This window comes from Drosophila erecta, unplaced genomic scaffold, assembly GCF_003286155.1.
Source record: "Drosophila erecta strain 14021-0224.00,06,07 unplaced genomic scaffold, DereRS2 tig00000055-arrow-pilon, whole genome shotgun sequence".
Lineage (NCBI taxonomy): Eukaryota > Metazoa > Arthropoda > Insecta > Diptera > Drosophilidae > Drosophila > Drosophila erecta.
Genome location: NW_020825200.1, coordinates 15314698 through 15332124, shown reverse-complemented (window position 1 = coordinate 15332124; position 17427 = coordinate 15314698). Strand labels below are relative to the sequence as shown.

The window sequence follows — 17427 nt, the reverse complement described above, 5'->3', positions numbered from 1 at the left end:
TAGGGTACGTTGTTCGCTGTACAAGGCACTGGGAACAATGCACGGGGTGATATATATATATATACTTGAATCTCTACAAGCATACAAATTTTTAACAAATATTCAGCTATAACGATAAGTCTTATGCGCTGAATTTCAAATGATCTATCTATTGCCGATTATTTATCGATCAGGCCGCAGCTTCATGCGATGAAACTATCGATTAGGGAGCAGCTGTGCATATTTTGATATTTCCAGCTGTTAGCGTTGAGTTCCAGCAGCTGTTCGAGCACCGCAGCGGTCTGGCAGCCCTGCTCGGAGGCCGAAAACAGCCGACTGCTATGGCACCCAGCACCATCCATCTATCCATGTCTATCGATGTATCGATAGCTCGCCCTGCCACCGCTATTCAGTGTACGTGGATTTTTAAGACAACTTTCTCGGTACCAAACACATAGTAATTATATAGCTACCCATGAGCAGCGCCCACTGAAGCGATCCACGATTGCCAGCCAGACAATTGGACAGCCGGAGTTTGCCAGCGGTCGACCCAATTAGATGTGCCTGCCCAGCGGCCAGAGCTGATAAACTCGAGTCAATCACTCCAGCCCCAATCCCAATCCCCCCGCCCCCCGGCGCACGGTCGATTGTGATATATTATTGATAATGGCCCACACCCGCCGTCCCAGCGACGGCCTGCTGGCCCGCGTGAACTTCCCGCTGTACGCGGTGGACATGCTGACCAGCCGCCACATTCTGGTGGCCGGAGGCGGTGGCTCCAGCAAGACGGGAGTGGCGAACGGCTTTGTAAGAACCGAACTCGCTCTGGCCATCATCTTTGGATGTCTCTAATGCAACGGCTCTTCTTTCCAGGAGATCTACGAACTGTACCACAATGGCAGTCACTTCTGCGCGGAGGAAGTGCTGCGCCATGAGACCGGCGCCAATGTGGTGATGAACTTCGCGGTGCGCAACGGCGGCCGGAGGGGCTACCTGTGCGCCGGCCAGGAGGCGCACTGCCAGATGTACTACGTTCAGCCGCGCGTTCAATCCGAGGAGGATGGCAATGGAAACGGAGTCGCTGACGGAAAACCTGCTCCGGAAGAGCGGCCGCATGAGAACGGCAACTTGCGCCAGCGAAACGCGCACTCGGGTGTGGAGCCGGTGGCCAACGGTCATAGGCCACCCCTGTCCACAGCCGACATATTGCGGCAGTTTCAGCGACTGCACTTCGACATACAGGCGGCGGATGTGGTCCAGACGGACTTCCTCAAGGGCGCCGAGCCCCTGCAGCGCGTGGTGCGCATCAGCGGCAACGGCCGGCTAATGGCCACGGGCGGCACGGACGGAAAGCTGCGTGTCTGGACGTTCCCCCAGATGACGCTGGCCGCCGAGCTGGCGGCACACAGCAAGGAGATCGATGACCTGGACTTCAGTCCCGACAGCAAGCTGGTTGCCAGCATCTCCAAGGATGCCCAGGGCTTGGTGTGGGACCTGGCCAGCGGCCAACTGCAACACAAACTGCAGTGGAAAACGCCCGAGGGGGCCAAGTACCTGTTCAAGCGGTGCCGCTACGGAACCGTGGAGGCGCAAAAGGACCACTACCGCCTCTTTACCATTGCGAATCCGCTGGGCAAGGTGGGAAAGCAGCGTGGCTTCCTGCAGCACTGGGACTGTGCCAGCGGGCAGCTGCGACAGGCTGTTGCCATTGATGAAAGCCTGTCGTCACTGGCGGTGCGGGACGACGGTCGGTTCGTGGCCGTCGGCACGATGTTCTCGGGCAGCGTATCCATGTACATTGCATTCAGTCTGCAGGTGAGCAGTGGCTGGTGATCACACTGTACCATCATGTCTAACCCGGTCTTGTTTTTGCAGCGCGTGCTCCACATTCCCCATGCACACTCCATGTTCGTAACTGGCCTCCAGTTCCTGCCTATCACCAATGAGGAAGGACCGCCCATCTCCAGTGACACGGAGGCAGCCGTTCTGTCCATTTCCGTGGACAACAAAGTCTGCATCCACAGTCTGCCCCAAAGGCGTAAGCAATCATCGAGCCAGCTTTGAAATTATCTCACTGCCACCTTCTTTTAGGTACAATCCCCGCCTGGATTGCCATCGCCTTTCTGATCGTCATGATTTTCGCCGTGTTCGTGCTGTGCTCATACATTGGCATCTGATGTTCAATGGCCAGAAGAGAGTTGATACACTTGCATTATTAGTTTGTAAACAGGGTTTAGTTATTTTCAATAAGCCACAACTCCCCTCTGCACTTCGCGTCGTCCCACCCTCCATCATGTTAATTAGTTTAAGTGTATAGTTTGTGCCGGCTGCCTTATCTCTTATACTAATTGCAATGTTCGCTTAGTTGTATCATAATTTGCTTATCTCTCTAGCCTTGCTCGTTTGGCAGCTCTGCCCGTTGTACATGGTTTTTTAAATTTAATTGATATTTCACTTATACGAAGGCAAACAACAAAATACTGACTAGTAAAAGCAGTCAGATGAATTGTAAAACCATTTTTATAATCAAAATGTTAGCTAATCGAACTGTGGTGCGTTAAGCACACCATTCTTACAGTCACAAGTGAATGATATATAAATGCATTCAGTCATGAAGTTTCGTTTTTTATTCGATGGCACAGTGACGAGTGTTGGAAATTTGGCAGGATTTCGAGCCGAAAACTCAGCCTGCCTTTCAAAGGAGCAGGAGTTGCAGGACTCCGAATGGAATCTATGGATGTAGTCATAGTAGATCGTCTGATGCTGTTGGTTTCCGGAGCATTCCTGGCTGGGAACGGTAAGATAAGATAGTCAATTTCTGCCATCACATACTTTCTTTTCGCATGTAAGCGTTGCAATTCCTTCTTTGCCCTCAGCATATATAAATTCACCCCACAGAAAGTGGCATCCGTCGAAGTTTCCCGCTTGGCAGGGAGATCAGATTCCAGAGCTCACCTCCAGGTTCTCTAATCGGTTGTTTAGCTAGTCGAGAATCGTGATGAGTTTCCGGTACGCACAGGAAACATATATTAGTGATTGACCTTTGACACCCATTAGAATTTCTTTAGCAAATTAAGTCAAATTACTTCATCTCGTATTTCCAAAACGAAGTGGGTAAGCTTCCTTCGAAAGGAAATGAAAAAGCATACAACGATTGTGTTTATTTCACGCTTGTTTATTGACTTTCATATTTCATTTGCGTTTCTTCATGCAATATTTGATTTTACGATTTAAAACTATGTATTAACTCTGCGTTTACAAAAACTATGCTGACGCTCTTAATTATATTTGTTATCTTCTGGTTTGAAAATGTGTAAACCTAGTTATGCTTGCGTTCTTCTTGTTTATCAGTTCAATATTCTCCGTGTGTAAAATTAAAGTTACCGATCCTTTTCCTCAGTGTTCCCTTATTCAGTGTATAAAATGCATATAAAATGATGGGTACATGATGTCGAAGATTAGTTGACACTAATGGTGGAGGGGAAGGAAGAAGTTTGGCGAGCAGAGTTTATAATAAATAAGTATTATATTATAGGTATTGTATAAATATTAAGCGCCAATATGGCCTTTGTTTTTCGTTCTCATTAATATGTGTGTAGAATTATGCACGTAACTTATTATTGTGTACGGTTTTGGGATTGGGTGTCGTTAAGTGATCGATCGTTTACATATAATTAACTTAGTTATGCTAATGCCTAATATGCATAATGCCAATTGTTGCAATTTGACTAAGTGACAACACAGGAAAACAAACTATACCTAACATACGTGTATATGCTTTATGCCAAACTAAAATGAAATTTTGCAATATTGGGAAACTTTCAAATCAAACACTCAACAAAAATCGGATCAAGCCAATAAAACGTAATAGGAGGTAATATTAATTTTAAAACAAATTTTTTCCTTTTTAATACTTTTGGCATTTTCATTTTCGCTGCTTGAAAACTATCTCTCTGCCATATCCATCCGTCTCTTTGTTTTCTTTCCAGGCCTAACCACGACCCCAGAGAAAAAACCTAAGCTAATTTCAGTTAGAATTTGTTTGGACAGTCTTAATGCTGATTGGGGAGTGGCCTTGGACCCCTACGATGCCTTGGCGAACTGAATGACCGAGCTCATCCGTATCACCTTCGACCCGGGTCCATCCCCGGCGCCAACGGAAGCGGCGCCACTGGCGGCGGAGGCGCCATCGCCGCTGGCCTTCTCCGAATCCACCTGGTCGTCGTCGACCTTGTTCATGTAGTGCTTGCGCTTGCGCAGCGGCAGCGTCATCACGTTCCGGTCGGCCATCATCAGGGAGTCGCTCTCCGGCGAGGAGCTCCGTTCGGGCGACTCCGTGCTGGACCGCAGGCCGATGGCCGCCTCCAAGCGTCGCACAATGTCCGGATGGGGTAGAGCGGATCTGAAGGGGATTAAGCGATTTAGTATGACTCTAAAAGGAAAAACAAGTATCCGGCAGGGTAATACTCACTCATATTTGGGCACTGGTGCATAGCCCTTGTGCAGCCCATGGCGAGCGAGATCGCCGCGCTTGAAGTGCTCGATCAGCACGGTGGCTTCATGGGTGTCATCGTAGTTGGCGGCCAGATCGCTGACGTGCAGAGTGGGAACCTGTGGCTGGTGGCTCGGCGCCTCCTGCTCCGCCGGCGGTAAGGAGCAGTGGCCGCGACGCAACTGCATCATTTGCATGGCGGCTGCCTGCACATCCTCATCCTGGTCATCGTTGTCGTGGTGGCGACGCGCCATGCTGGCCGCTTCGAGCAGGGCGGGATTAATGGTAAGACCAGCGGCTTGGGGCTGAAGCTCGATCAGAGTCGGCGGGGCCTGGTAGTAGACCACGGTGCTTTCCGGCACCTGACCCTGGACCTGCTGCATGCTCAGGTCTGTGGGCTCCTCGTCCGCATAGGTGCTGTGGGCGGGCTGGGCGCTGGACACACCGCTGTCCCGGCTCAAGGCATCCGCGTCCATCTGGACGGGCAGGTAGTGGGCCGACGTGGGTGGAGGCGAGGCCAGGCTGCTGGCCGATGGCGAGTACGTGGAGCTGAGCGAGCTGGGCGAGAGCGGCGAGGAGGTTGGGATGGAAAGGGTGGCTGCCGCGGTTTTGGAACCGCGCGGCTGGCGAGCCTGGCGAGGTTTCTTTGTGGCCGGCGGCGAGCTGGGCGGCGAGTGGTTGCTGCTCTCGGAGTTGCTGCTGACTCCTTGCAAGGACGGCGATCCGGCGGAGGAGCCGGCGGACGTCGATGCTCCTGCCGCTGCCGCTGCCGCCGCCTCCGCTTCGTCGTCGGGTACTTCGTTGGCATGGCCCTTGATGTGGGCCTCCATCTCCTTCTTGTTCTTGAACGTCTCGTCGCAGATGGTGCACTTGTAGCACTTGGAGCCGTAGTGCTGGACGCGGTGCAGCTTCAGCACGTGGTTGTAGCCAAAGTCACGGAAGCAGATGTCGCAGTGGTAGGGCTTCTCGCCCGTGTGCGTCCGCGAGTGCACCTTGAGCTGCTTGGAGCAGGTGAAGCCTTTGCCGCAGCCCGGCTCTGGGCACTTGTACGGCTTCTCGCCGGTGTGCGTGCGCATGTGGATCACCAGCTGGCCGGACTGGATGAACGTCTTCTCGCACACGGAGCACTTGTGCGGCCGCTCGCCGGTGTGGATGCGCATGTGGCGGTGCAGCTTGCCGGAGTGCTCGAATGCCCGTCCGCACACTTCGCACTTGTACGGACGCTCCTTCGTGTGGATGCGCCGGTGCACCTGGAGGTTCTCCTTCACGCTGAACAGCTTGTGGCAGAACTCGCACTCGAACGGTCGCTCGCCAGTGTGGGTGCGGTAGTGGCGGATCTGCAAGCGATGGATACACAATGATTTGGTGGTCCAATAATACGTAAATAGAATGCACAATCTACCGAAGGCCTAATTAATAGAAACTAATCCCGGTGTGGGGACACTTACCAGCCTGGCGGGTACGGCAAATGTTTTCTGGCAAACGTTGCACTGATACGGATCCGCTCCGGCAGCCACGTTGGCCAGCGGCTTGATGGTGGGACTCTTGGGTATGCCCACCGGCAGACCCGCTTCATTGAGCTCGATGGCCGCGGATGAGACAGGCACGGCGACGCCGGCTCCAGCGGCGCCATTGAGGGAAAGATCTTGGTTCTTCGAGTGCGACTTGGTGTGGGAGGTGTGCGCGGACTTGCTGCCGAAGGTCATGCCGCACTGGTCGCACTTGAACTGCGGTTTGCCGGCGCTGGACTTGCGCACCTGCGTCACCATGGCTGTCGCCGCTGGGAATCCGCCGGCGGCCTCTGTCTTGATCCGCTGGGTTGATGTGGCTGCCGTCGGAGCTGCGGTAGTAATACTATCATGTTGCTGCTGCTGCTGCTGCTTCTGGTGCTGCTGGATGGCCAGTTGGTAGCTGACGAACTGCTGCTGCTCCTGCTGGTGCTGGTCCTGCAGCTGCAGTTGCATTTGTCGCTGCTGCGGCGTCTGCAGCAGCTCGAAATGCTCCTGCTGGCCGCCGGACGGCGGTGCTCCGATGCCCACGCTCGTGGTCGTCGCCGTCAATGGGGGCGGCACCTGGAGGCAGAACTGCGCCTGACTAGATTGTTCCGTTTTTATGAGCAGCTGGTTGGCGGAGTAGTAAACCATTTTGGTTGTGGCTGAATCTGAAAGAGGGAAGAGGGATACACATTAGATTTGAGACGGTAAAAAGTAGTGGGATCCCTGACCAAGATAGTTGGTTGAAATCTAAACCAAGTTGGCCTAAATAGATTTGATTAAAAAAAAAACTACATTAACTAGATACTTTTTTTTTATATGATAACTACTTGTAAGCTATATTAACATCCTAGTGGTTGGTTGGGCCATGGTTCTTGTGGCTATTCAGAGCCAGCTTAACCATAGTATAAACTCGACCTCCTTTTCACCCATCGATTCAGATTCTGCGTCTCAGGAAAAACCAGCAAGCAGATAGAAAGTGCAATACGGGTGGTTAGGAAAAGCCCCCTAAGAGCCAAAGCAAAAAGGGCGTAAAGGGGAAAACCCACCCCGTGAATTCATACTACGCACTTTCTGTTATTGCCGGATTGTGAAAACCCAATGAGCTTATGGGGGGAGGAAAAGCGAAGGAAGGCGCAAGAGAGGGAGAGCCAGAGGAAGTGGGAACAATTTCATTGAGAACCCTGCCTCGAAAATGTCCCACTTGGGATATTTGGGAGACAGCACTACGAATCGTACGGTTTCCAACCGGCATTTCCCGTTGCCATCCTGCTCGCTCTCACTTTCTGTCTCAGTCGCGCTGAGTCGTGCTTTTTTTTCTTTGTTATGATAGTATGAACTCCACCACTTCCCCCAAAACAAGAATTGCGTATACCAAAACAAAATGGCGTCGTGAGGGAACTTTTTCGGTCGAAACTTTCCCGAAAAGCATCTCAATTACCTTTCGCCGGCGATTTCTTGGTGGCAACAGCCTTGGCCGGACTCTTGGATATATCGAGCAACTCAGTGCCCGATTTCTTGAGAACATCCTTGATCCAAATTTGTTTGGGAGCCCAAGATTTCGTATCATTCTTGCTTTCAGTCATCTTGCTACTGCTTCATATGTTTCCTAATAATACTTTCCGATTGTTAAAGTCCAATCATTCAATTGCAAGCCAGTCTAATTGTGTGGTTTATTATATTTGTAGAGATCTGTTCTTATTAAATGTGTATACTTGTAAATTTATTCATTGATTTGGGTTTGCAAAATCAGACTTTAGCAGAACTTGTGTCAGTTTTTCAGTATCAGTCCCTCGATTTGTCTATCAGCAGTCTTAACATTTATTCATTCATTTATCTCATTTATCTCGTTTCGAGACATTTTTAGACAAGGATTTTCATTTGACGGGTGATTTTCTCCTTGATCAGGTTCTTCTTGATGATTTTGATGATTTTCTTCAAGTCCTTCGACTGTTGCACGGGATAGGTGTGTTGGTAGTGCTGCATATTTTGCGGGGGCTGCTGTTGATGCTGATGGTTGCGGTATTGGTGGTGTTGACCGCCTTGGCCCGAGCCCTTATTCATGCGCATTTTTCTGAATGATCTCAAAATATCGTTCATTGAAAAGTCGGTCATTTTCGAGGTGTGGACCACACACACATACACGCACACGCACAACACCCGTACAAACAACACTTAACGGAGTAGAATGGGATTCGGATTATGTTCACATCGCCGCTATCGAGGTTTTCGGTTCGATGGTATAACGGAGACTGGTGGGTGAGTTCCCGAAAAATCAGCCTCAAACCCCGTCACGGAAAAACCAACCACCAACAAGAAGAATGGTCCCATTAGATCCGAAATTTCCCTCAATTGGAAAATGTTTGAGTGCAATGTCAATGGGAATTTTCGAGTGGTTTTTTTTTTGAGTTTGAGTATTTTCAGACCATCAAAATTTCCCCGAGTTCAGGGAAATTTTATTGGTATCTAAGACATCTGCAACATTTTGTATTTCAAACTTAATGAAATCATGTATACAAGTATGGAATATTTGAACTTGAGTGATTTCATTTTAGTGATGTAATTAGTTGGGTTTTTATTGATAAGATTCCAGCTTTTGAGCCATAAATGCAACGAATTAGGCAATAAGTTCTGATAGTTCTTATCGCAGTTATTATTTTATTGTTATTATTTTTCAAAGTAACAAAGTTCAACTTGCTTGCCACACTTAGCATGCCAGTTAACTATAGTTTTGACAATTATGCGTTTAGAGGCTACAAAATCTCAGGGATCCATCGAGCAGTCCATATATAGAAAGCCAACGACCAGTTTCCACCTTCAACAACCGAACATTTATAAGAAACCCTCCCAAAAAACAGAATGAGCACGAGAAGCAAATGTTGAAATACAAAAGTTTCGGTGAAGGCAGGTTCAAAAAACTTTATCGGCTTTCGTTGTTATTGTGCCTGATGTTTATTCGGCTGGCTGTGCGTTAAACTAGCGCAAAAGTTCATTAACATTCGACACAAAAACTATTTCTGAGTGAGTGTGGTGTTGTTGGAGGGTTGGAGGGGAAGGGCAGAGAATGATCACCGATCCCCCGATTCGTGCGCTCGTGCTCTTTTGGGCTGCCCGACCAAAAAGTTTCTGAAGGTACGAACGACACAATATTTCGGGGGGGAAAAGATACATTTATCTCTTATGAGTTGGGGGGCAGCCAGAACGGGAAAAACGAGGGGAGGGGGTCAGCTGTGGCTCGGAAAAGTTGAAGTGCCGTTATTTTGTTGGGATAGCTCTGAAATAAAGCGACTTGAAACTGGTCTTGGGTGGAAGTGATCGCCGTGTTTGGATAGATCAGTAAAGTTGCTGTTAAGTTGCTTAGCAGGCAGTACGAAAGCTAGATACAAACTTATTAAGCAAAACAAAAAAAAATTTTTATTTTAAATTCAATTAAATGCCCTTAAGATTACCTCCAAGAATACACTCGACGCTTTACACGTAGCTTTCTTACACGTGGAGATACATACGCACAGATACAGATACATTGACTTGGGCGGTTTGGATTCGGTGTTGGTTTTTGGTGTCTTCTTTGTGGACTTTTGATGGGGTCATTGAACACTTGAATATAAGCAAATTGTAAGCTTTTCCCTCCGCTGCTCCCCCTCGAATCCGATTTGTTTATGAACTTATTTCTGCTTCCGTCGGGAGTATCCATTCCAAATGGAGGACTGCGGTTCAATTTTACATATTCTAGCGGAGGTTCGATGAGCCTGATAAGATAAGGCGATAAAACACGACACGCTCGCAGTTTTTCAATTCAGAGGAAGTCTCTCAATGAAATTGTGCACTAAAGTTTGAGCTCTGGACAGACTTATCACACGAGAACTATCAACAGCGATAAAAATTGAACGAATGAAATTGGACTGGAAATTCCGTGGGACGAAATATACTGGAAGAATTGAAAATTGCACCTTCTGCTTTTTGATAACCCTTAATTGTGGTTAAATTGTTATTTAAAGTCTAAAGCACTATTATAAAAGTTGGACTATTAAGACTCGAGTGATAGAAATGATACAAGTTTTAAAATAGATACATACACGTAGATATACAATTTTAAACTGCCTACAAATTGTAGGTTTGCCTTTAAAGATATATATTACGAATTTTGAAAATGTCCAAATGGAATTGCTATTATTATTTCGAAATCAAAATAGGTTTTGTACATATATGGAACACAGCGTTACTAAAACATGAGAGAGCTGTATGAGTGAGCGAACATGCCAGATTTAGAAATTTTAACATTCTACTTTAGTGTTGTGTTTATATTGCGAAGGTCTAGACACGAAGTCTGAGCTTAGGCTGCGCTGCTGCTGCTCTGCCGCCGCCTCTGCCGCAGTCTGCGTCGCCGCTGACGAGCCACGCACAAATTGCGTGGGGCAGCGGTTGGCCTAGGTCAAAAAGCAAAGACACGCACGCAGGCAGGCAGCGAGTTACAGTTACAGCGAGCGAGAATGCTGGAGGCGGGGGTGGAGGGTGTGTAAGGGGAACTTTTCATAATCGCTAAGGTGGCAAATGTGGCGTAATATTCCCATCTCACGTTGCGCTAGTTGGCGAAATTGAATACTAGCGCTAGAATGCGAATTCAGATAACACAAGCATATGTACATTTGCAGAAGTGACACCCCTCCCAATGACGTGTTTTCACTGTTTCAACATCTGTGTATCTATATGTACATACATACATATGTACATACAACGCTTGCTACAGAAATGGCGCAGCCAGGAAACCTTCCCTTTCGTTTGGCCATCCATCCAACACCCCACCCACCCACTGGGCGTTGTTGTTTGTGTCGTTGCTGTCACTGCAACAGTCACCGCAAACAACATGCTTACTCATTGCAGAGAGCGAGAATGAGAGATTGGGGTGAGAGAGGAAGAAGAAGAGCGAGAGAGCGAACCAACACGCGCATTGATTGTGAGGCTGTCGAAAACTCGCGCACGACCTCCTTACGGCAGCCCGTGTTGCTGCTGCCCGACGAGCGAGTCGAAAACCCATGCACGCCCTCCACGTGTAGTTCAAGTTCAAGACAACAGCGAGAGCCAGCAAGAGAGTGTGAGGTGAGTCGGCACGGCGCACACAATGTCGCTGCGGCTGCGACGCGAGTGTGAGAGTGCAGTCGAACTCTGCGGCCGCGCTGCCTGCGTCGACGCTGCAGTTGGCGCTGCAGGCGAACTTTTTCTACGACTCTGCCTGTGTGTGTGTGCAAGGCCTAGGCAAATTTTGCATTGCATACTTTTTTGAAGGATTTAATTAGATTTTGAAGCTAAGATTTTAAATAGGATGGATAGCAAAATATTTATATTTATATATGTACATACATATATTTTATCAGAAAAGAAACAAAAGTAATGAAACCTCTTCGAAAACGGGTTTAACTGCAGTTGCAGAATTGCCTAACGCATTTCCGCTTCAACTTTAATTCTGCTCGATAAAACGCTGCCATCAGCGGCAAGCGACGTCGCTGGCGACGGAGCAACCTCAATCCAGCGAAGGGTTAACGAACTACGAAAAAAGCTCACAGCGATATTTTTTCAAAAAGTGTAGAGAAAAGAGATCCAAAAATTAAGTATGAGAGTCTTGGTGCCGCAAGAAGCCCCAAAAAACACTGCTTTTCAGGGGGCGGGGATTCAGATCGAGATACAGATACAGATACAGAAACAGATGCAGATACAGATGCGATCGGAGCTGGGCAACCACAGTCAATACATAATGTTTTGTGAAAACCCCAAAATAAGTACGATAAATAATACGAGCAGAGATCCCAAAAAAAGAAGCAACAAAGGGGCGGCATGCACAAGTGCCGCCTTTACGTGCCGAATTTTCTGTTCTTTGTCCGAAAGGGGGATTGAATTCACTTTACATACTCGTTCCTTTTGTTCTGGAACCAAATTGAAGCACGGTTTTTACGACACATTAAAAATAACCAGGCACACGCATTCGGGTTAACTTTGTTTTTTGGGGGAGTGCCGGAGCTTTCGATATTTTTGGAGCTGCATTAGGGAAAGGCAAACAAGTTAACCGAAAGCTTCCGGCATTACGGATAACACTCTGACTAACGAAATCGAAGGGCCCATCATTCTGGGGGCGTGTTGCCAGAACTGGTCGAATTCAAGTGATCGTGATCCGCAAACATCAAACGCCAATTTATATTCTACACCAGTTACTCAGCGGAAGATTCCGAAAGCGGTGTGTATCTTGCGGATACATTGAAGATGGCAAAAGAAGCTCGAGAATGTGTGTGTTATTTTTTGGCAAAAACAAGTTTGACAGGTTGATTGCCATTAACCACAAAAGTCGTGCAAAGTACTTGCTCGAAATGCAGCCCTGTTTCCGAATGCACTTTATTGGATTAACCTAGCTGCTCTGCATAAAGCACATTGTTGTGAAATATTCACATTTTACTGGCCATCGACGGCCACCATGCCTTGAACTTGAATTTCGGAGCAGCGTAACTGGCCTTCAAGCGAAGCCCGGTACAGTGAGCACTCGGCACGAAAGCGCTCAGCTGTGGCGTGTACAGCCAACGAGCAGCGTCAAAAGCTGACGCGACGCTGCAGTCCTGTCCTTGAACTTGGCAAATATAATCGCTGCTGTATTTTGCACACACACAAACACACTCGTGCAATTCGCCTTCAAATGCACACAGCTGCATCTGCAACGAGCGCGCATTATGCATGTGTGTGCGTGCACACATACACGCACGGCGCTTATGTACAAATTTGCGTATCTGTGTGCCACACACATAGCCATGATGTGGCCACAGTAATTTAACGTTTTTATGAAGAACATTGAATAATCATTGCTGAACCTAAAATACATTTGAATTTCGAAATTAGCCTTTGTCAGAGTGAGCTGCCAATAAAATCGCTTTAATCACGAGCTTTTGTAGTTTCGGAATTTCCCAAAATTATTCATTGGTCAACTTCTGACTTTCAAAGAATTTTCTAAATGTATTTAATCATATTTATAGTATTTAACGATTTCCGCCAACTGATGAAATCTTTGTAACAAACATTTAAATTCGCAGAAAGCCTATCAACTATTATTCGCATTTTTAATAGATAACAATAGTCTAGGACACATTCACAGCTCTCTTTCCCATTCAAAAGAGCCTTATCATGCTGTTTTTGACACTCGTATAATATAATATCAAAAAGTTCCCAATAATTTAGACACTGACCATAGAAAACTTTTTGCCGAACAAAAAATATATGTATGTATGGGGTATTTTGGCAGAACCGGCAATTAGAAACAAGACCCAAGAAAGAGAACATAAGCTGCTATAAAATTTGTTAACCAAGGTCAACACTTTTTATTTATAAAAGTATCAAAAGAGCAACAATTGGAATGGCGAGAGGGGGCGGGCGAGTGGACAGACATCCTAAATATATGCATATATATATGCATGTATATACGCCACCCGAACTTGATAAACAAACAAGCGATAGCAGCAACAACGCTCCTAAAGAACTTCCAAAACGGCAGCAGTAACAAATTCACAAAAATATGGCGTATTTGATAGGAGGCAGGGTAGGGGAGCCATGGGGGTGCCCAAAGAGATACAGACATTTTTGGCACCACACACAGATACGCGTGCACGCACACATAGGCGCAGGTCTTACGCATGTCTGCGAACCGGCTTTTTTCGCTTTATTCCCCATTTGTGTTAGAATACCTCGGCCTGGAGACTCGAGTTAGTGCGTTGTGTGTATCTACCAAAGGTACAGATACATTTACAGATACAGATACAGAGCTACAAAAGTCTCCCTAGTTGTTGCCGCGGCGTTCCAACATAAAACTCAATGGGGTAGGCAAAGGGTAGGTCGGTCGCCTAATCAGTTAAAAATCGAGGGTTTTGCCACGAGTTGGTCATGTGACATGGTAATCGCCGCAAAATGTGGCAAAAAAATATGGCGAATATATAGCGAAATGCTATATAGCCTGCAGGAAATCGGAGAATGTCGGAGAATGCCAGATAAGGCCTTCGCTTTCGCTGATATTTGATCGCAGTTTGCGCATTTATAACCAGAAACAAGCGACTTTCATGCTGAGTACTGCTCTAAAAATACTTCCAGTTATATATATCGCTTATTTGGTTTATGGCTAAGGTACTAAGAATAATTGCAGAATACAATCAGGTCCAAAGATAGAAAACGGTACGATTAGAAAGGGCGAACGTGTTATGCCTAGAATGCTTTACAGATACAGTTCTGAAATATTATAATTGAATAATGATGAAGAAATACTTACGAAATGTTGATACAGAAAATACTTTGAATTCAAATTGATTGCAATAGCTAAATTGAAAGGTATCAAATGCGGCAAAGCAGATACAATTCGATTGTATTTCGCCTGCTTTATCGACCAAAACTCACTATCACCAGTTAGCATTTCCGCCTTCCAACTTTTTATGGCGAATTGGCAGCATATAAGCTATATAATCGGGGAATCGGCCATATATCTTGGCATCCACATCCACAACCCCAACCCCAACAACAGCCCCATACATCTGAGCACGGCACCATTCATAAAGCACCTGATCCCACATCAAGCGAGCGTTTTAATATCGCCAGAGTGATTTGATAAGAGCTCGGCCAACAGGTGGAACGTGAATGAACGCAGCTACGACAACCCAAGTCAGTGCGCGGCTCGAAAAGAAAGAAAGTTGAATCAAATCAGCTTGGCAATGGACGCGATAGCGATGGCAGCATTAAGTTATTGTGTTTTTCTTGCTCTATAATCGGTATTTTTGTTTTCGTGCCCTGCGACAATTCGGCGACAATTTCCTGTGAACATAAATACCTAAATATCAATTCTCCGAGATTAAAGCAGAAAAGAATTCTTCGCCACCTTCTACTCGGTGTTACTTTCCGATTTCTTTTCAAATAAACGTTCTTTCGCCTGACGTTGGCACTGACCTTCGGACACAAAGTTGGCAAATGATTTGATAAAAGGTGTGATAACATCAAATTATGTTATTTTTGGGCAGAGCTATGGATCTGAATATTCCATCATGACTGGCAAGTTGAATACTAACTATAAACAACTTGAATTGTCATGGTTATTTACTGCTCTGGTTACTGCCCAAATCGTCCTTGTATGAATGTAATCGATTCGCAATGAATATTTTGAAGAGTTGCGATCGCATAATAAATATAAATGCTTCAGTTCACCAGGGATTTCCCTTTCTATGGGGCTTCTGGTAAACGTTGATATGGTTTCGCTATCACAGTTTGATGGCATGATCCTGTCAAGTGCTAAGACCCAAAAACAGTGAATCATCACATTAGTCACCAATGCTTAGGAAACCCCTCTTGAGGATCGATAGAGCCAATATCAAAAGTGGCGAATACCTAGAACGATTCATATTAGCCTATTGTCATGATGACTCAAAAGGTCGATTCTTAAGCTAATTGGGTTTTGAGTCACCATGAAGCAGCTGGTAAAGTAGCGGTGGAGGTGTATTTTTGGTACATTTTCTAAGTGCCAAGAGATACGGCAATGCGGTAATGGGAGTGCATCATGGGGCGTATGTGTGATATTTTGTATTGATTGCGTATTTATAGATCTGTTGTTATACTTTTTCGGGGCTTATCATTGCCGTGCCATATTTAGTTTGACGTACATAAATTTCGAAGCATTTTCAGGAGAAGTCGTCTGTATTGCGTATACGACACGTTGAACAATATAATAGGCGAAAACTTAAAAAATAAATGAAGCTAAATGCTACATTGTAATAAGAATTTACTGATATTAAATATGTCAATAATTTTAAGTGGACGATATGCAACCAACTCACCATAAAATTGATCAATAAAATCCGTAGAATTTAGTTTAAAAGTCCTCCTCGGTTGCAAAAGGTAATCCAAATTGGCGTTCTGACGTGTGATCACTTTTCTGCTCTTTCTCCGATTTTTCTTCTTTTTTTTTCGCAAGTTCTGAGGGAGTCGCGCGTCCAAACACGCAAATCGACCAGAGGCAAGTGTTTTCCGCCTAAACTTTTTCACTTTTTCACTGCGCCGCGTAACCGTAATCGCTTTCGCAGCGACAGTTCTCGCTCACTCTCTCTCTCTGCTTTTCGCAGTCGCCGATGACCAATTACAAAATTCACTGAGACCGTTAGAAGAGGAACGTTTCTGTCTTCCGTTCTGTTTTTCGCAGTAATGTTGTTGTTATTGTTATTGTTGGTGGTAGCTGGCACTGGTAGCTAGCACTGAAAGGCGCTGAGCAAGCGATCGTACGTATACTTGATGTGCGGGCATTCGGGTACACTCGGCTCTCTTCGGGCGAGCCACTCGTCACTCGTCCACAACCTTCGCGCTTTGATATTATAAAATTATTAGTTTCAAGTTTAGAATCGTGCTGCTCTCTTGCACTCGACTCTGAAGCACTGATGTTTGTTTTTGCTTTGGCTTTTGTTGTTCTTTTCCGATTTCCGTGAATATGTTCTAGTCACGAGTGTGTGGTCCGATGTGCGTGTGTGTGTGCCTGTGTGTGTGTGTTTATTATCTGCTGAGCAACTAGCAATCGTTATTGTTATCTCTGCGCACATTCATTCACACGCCACTTTAAACAGTATTGACCTAGGTTGTTATGTAGTATTCGGGCTATACATACATGCATAACGTTATACAGCTATACTAATTCACTAATTCTTAGCACTTCCTACCTCTGTTTTGTGTCAGCTCGCCGGAATTGAACTTAATTTCGGCTTTCCGATATATCAGAGCTGTCAGTCTTTAGTTGTAACGTACACACAACGTAAAAAATTGATTTAGAAATTGCACTTGCGTTGGAAACTATAACACTAAACGACCACCACTTTTCTTCTACTTCATAAGGCAAACGAGATCGATTGGTAGGTAGTATTTAACGATTTGATTAGGTTCTTTGCGATTCGCAGCTGCTGGGCATTAACTTTCTAAAACTACTCGAGGTCCAAGTTCCCGAGAAATTCGGTGAACGTCACGTCCGTGCGCGTTGCCTGCTCGTCGAGAAATACGAGAACCGAAAAATTTGCCGAGAACAAAGCTCGCGTCGGCAGCGGCGTCGACTGCGCAGCCAGCGCAGAACGAAAGTCGCTGCGACGTATGCCTATGCCTGTGTGTGTGTGTGTCTGTGTTTGCGTGAACCGGCATTTGCCGCAGCTGCCATAACGCACACACTCACACAAAATAAGTTAATAAAGGTGGTTCGCCGCCTTCGCAGTTTTTGTATTATTCGCAATTGTTGTTGCTGCCTCTGCTGGCAGCGACGTCGACTGCGACGGGGGCAGCACCGCTCAACTTACTCAATAAAATTTTTATTATGATATCGCCGCACACGTAAAAAATGTCGACGTTTTGAATTGTCGTTGGGCTTTCGGCTCCCCGTTCTTATCGCCCCACTCAAATTCGCCGGATGACGTATGTACATACATACAT

The 17427-nt window shown here is 46.3% G+C and overlaps 2 protein-coding genes across 5 annotated transcripts; one reads left to right on the top strand and one right to left on the bottom strand.

Moving 5' to 3' along the window:
- Positions 1 to 232: 232 nt before the first annotated feature.
- On the top strand, positions 233 to 2595 carry LOC6541273 (prolactin regulatory element-binding protein). Of its 2 annotated transcripts, XM_026978426.1 has the most exons (5): positions 233 to 393; positions 463 to 786; positions 853 to 1794; positions 1855 to 2017; positions 2071 to 2595. In XM_026978426.1, the coding sequence occupies exons 2-5, from the start codon at positions 646 to 648 to the stop codon at positions 2154 to 2156; spliced, it is 1332 nt and encodes a 443-aa protein (XP_026834227.1). In that variant the 5' UTR covers positions 233 to 393; positions 463 to 645; the 3' UTR covers positions 2157 to 2595. The 2 variants fall into 2 exon arrangements, with proteins under 2 accessions (XP_026834227.1, XP_001969979.1); XM_001969943.3 differs by having other exon boundaries at positions 240 to 786.
- Positions 2596 to 3133: 538 nt separating this feature from the next.
- LOC6541881 (Krueppel homolog 1) lies at positions 3134 to 17008 on the bottom strand. Of its 3 annotated transcripts, none has more exons than XM_001969942.3 (4): positions 7406 to 8260; positions 5920 to 6632; positions 4451 to 5808; positions 3134 to 4381 (listed from the first exon to the last, which is right to left on the bottom strand). In XM_001969942.3, exons 1-4 carry the CDS (start codon positions 7548 to 7550, stop codon positions 4063 to 4065), a joined length of 2535 nt encoding a protein of 844 aa, XP_001969978.1. In that variant the 5' UTR covers positions 7551 to 8260; the 3' UTR covers positions 3134 to 4062. The 3 variants fall into 3 exon arrangements, with proteins under 3 accessions (XP_001969978.1, XP_015014481.1, XP_015014482.1); XM_015158995.2 differs by lacking the exon at positions 7406 to 8260 and adding an exon at positions 15804 to 17008 and having other exon boundaries at positions 3252 to 4381; XM_015158996.2 differs by having other exon boundaries at positions 3252 to 4381; positions 7851 to 8260.
- Positions 17009 to 17427: the final 419 nt, after the last annotated feature.

Coding starts and splice junctions, on each gene's coding strand:
- LOC6541273 (XM_026978426.1), top strand. CDS start 646: ATGGCCCACACCCGCCGTCCCAGCGACGGCCTGCTGGCCCGCGTGAAC. Junction 787..852: donor CGGGAGTGGCGAACGGCTTT/GTAAGAACCGAA, acceptor TCTTCTTTCCAG/GAGATCTACGAACTGTACCA. Junction 2,018..2,070: donor CCACAGTCTGCCCCAAAGGC/GTAAGCAATCAT, acceptor ACCTTCTTTTAG/GTACAATCCCCGCCTGGATT.
- LOC6541881 (XM_015158996.2), bottom strand. CDS start 8,079: ATGACCGACTTTTCAATGAACGATATTTTGAGATCATTCAGAAAAATG. Junction 6,633..7,850: donor GATCAAGGAGAAAATCACCC/GTCAAATGAAAA, acceptor TCCCTCTTTCAG/ATTCAGCCACAACCAAAATG. Junction 4,382..4,450: donor GCACCAGTGCCCAAATATGA/GTGAGTATTACC, acceptor AATCCCCTTCAG/ATCCGCTCTACCCCATCCGG.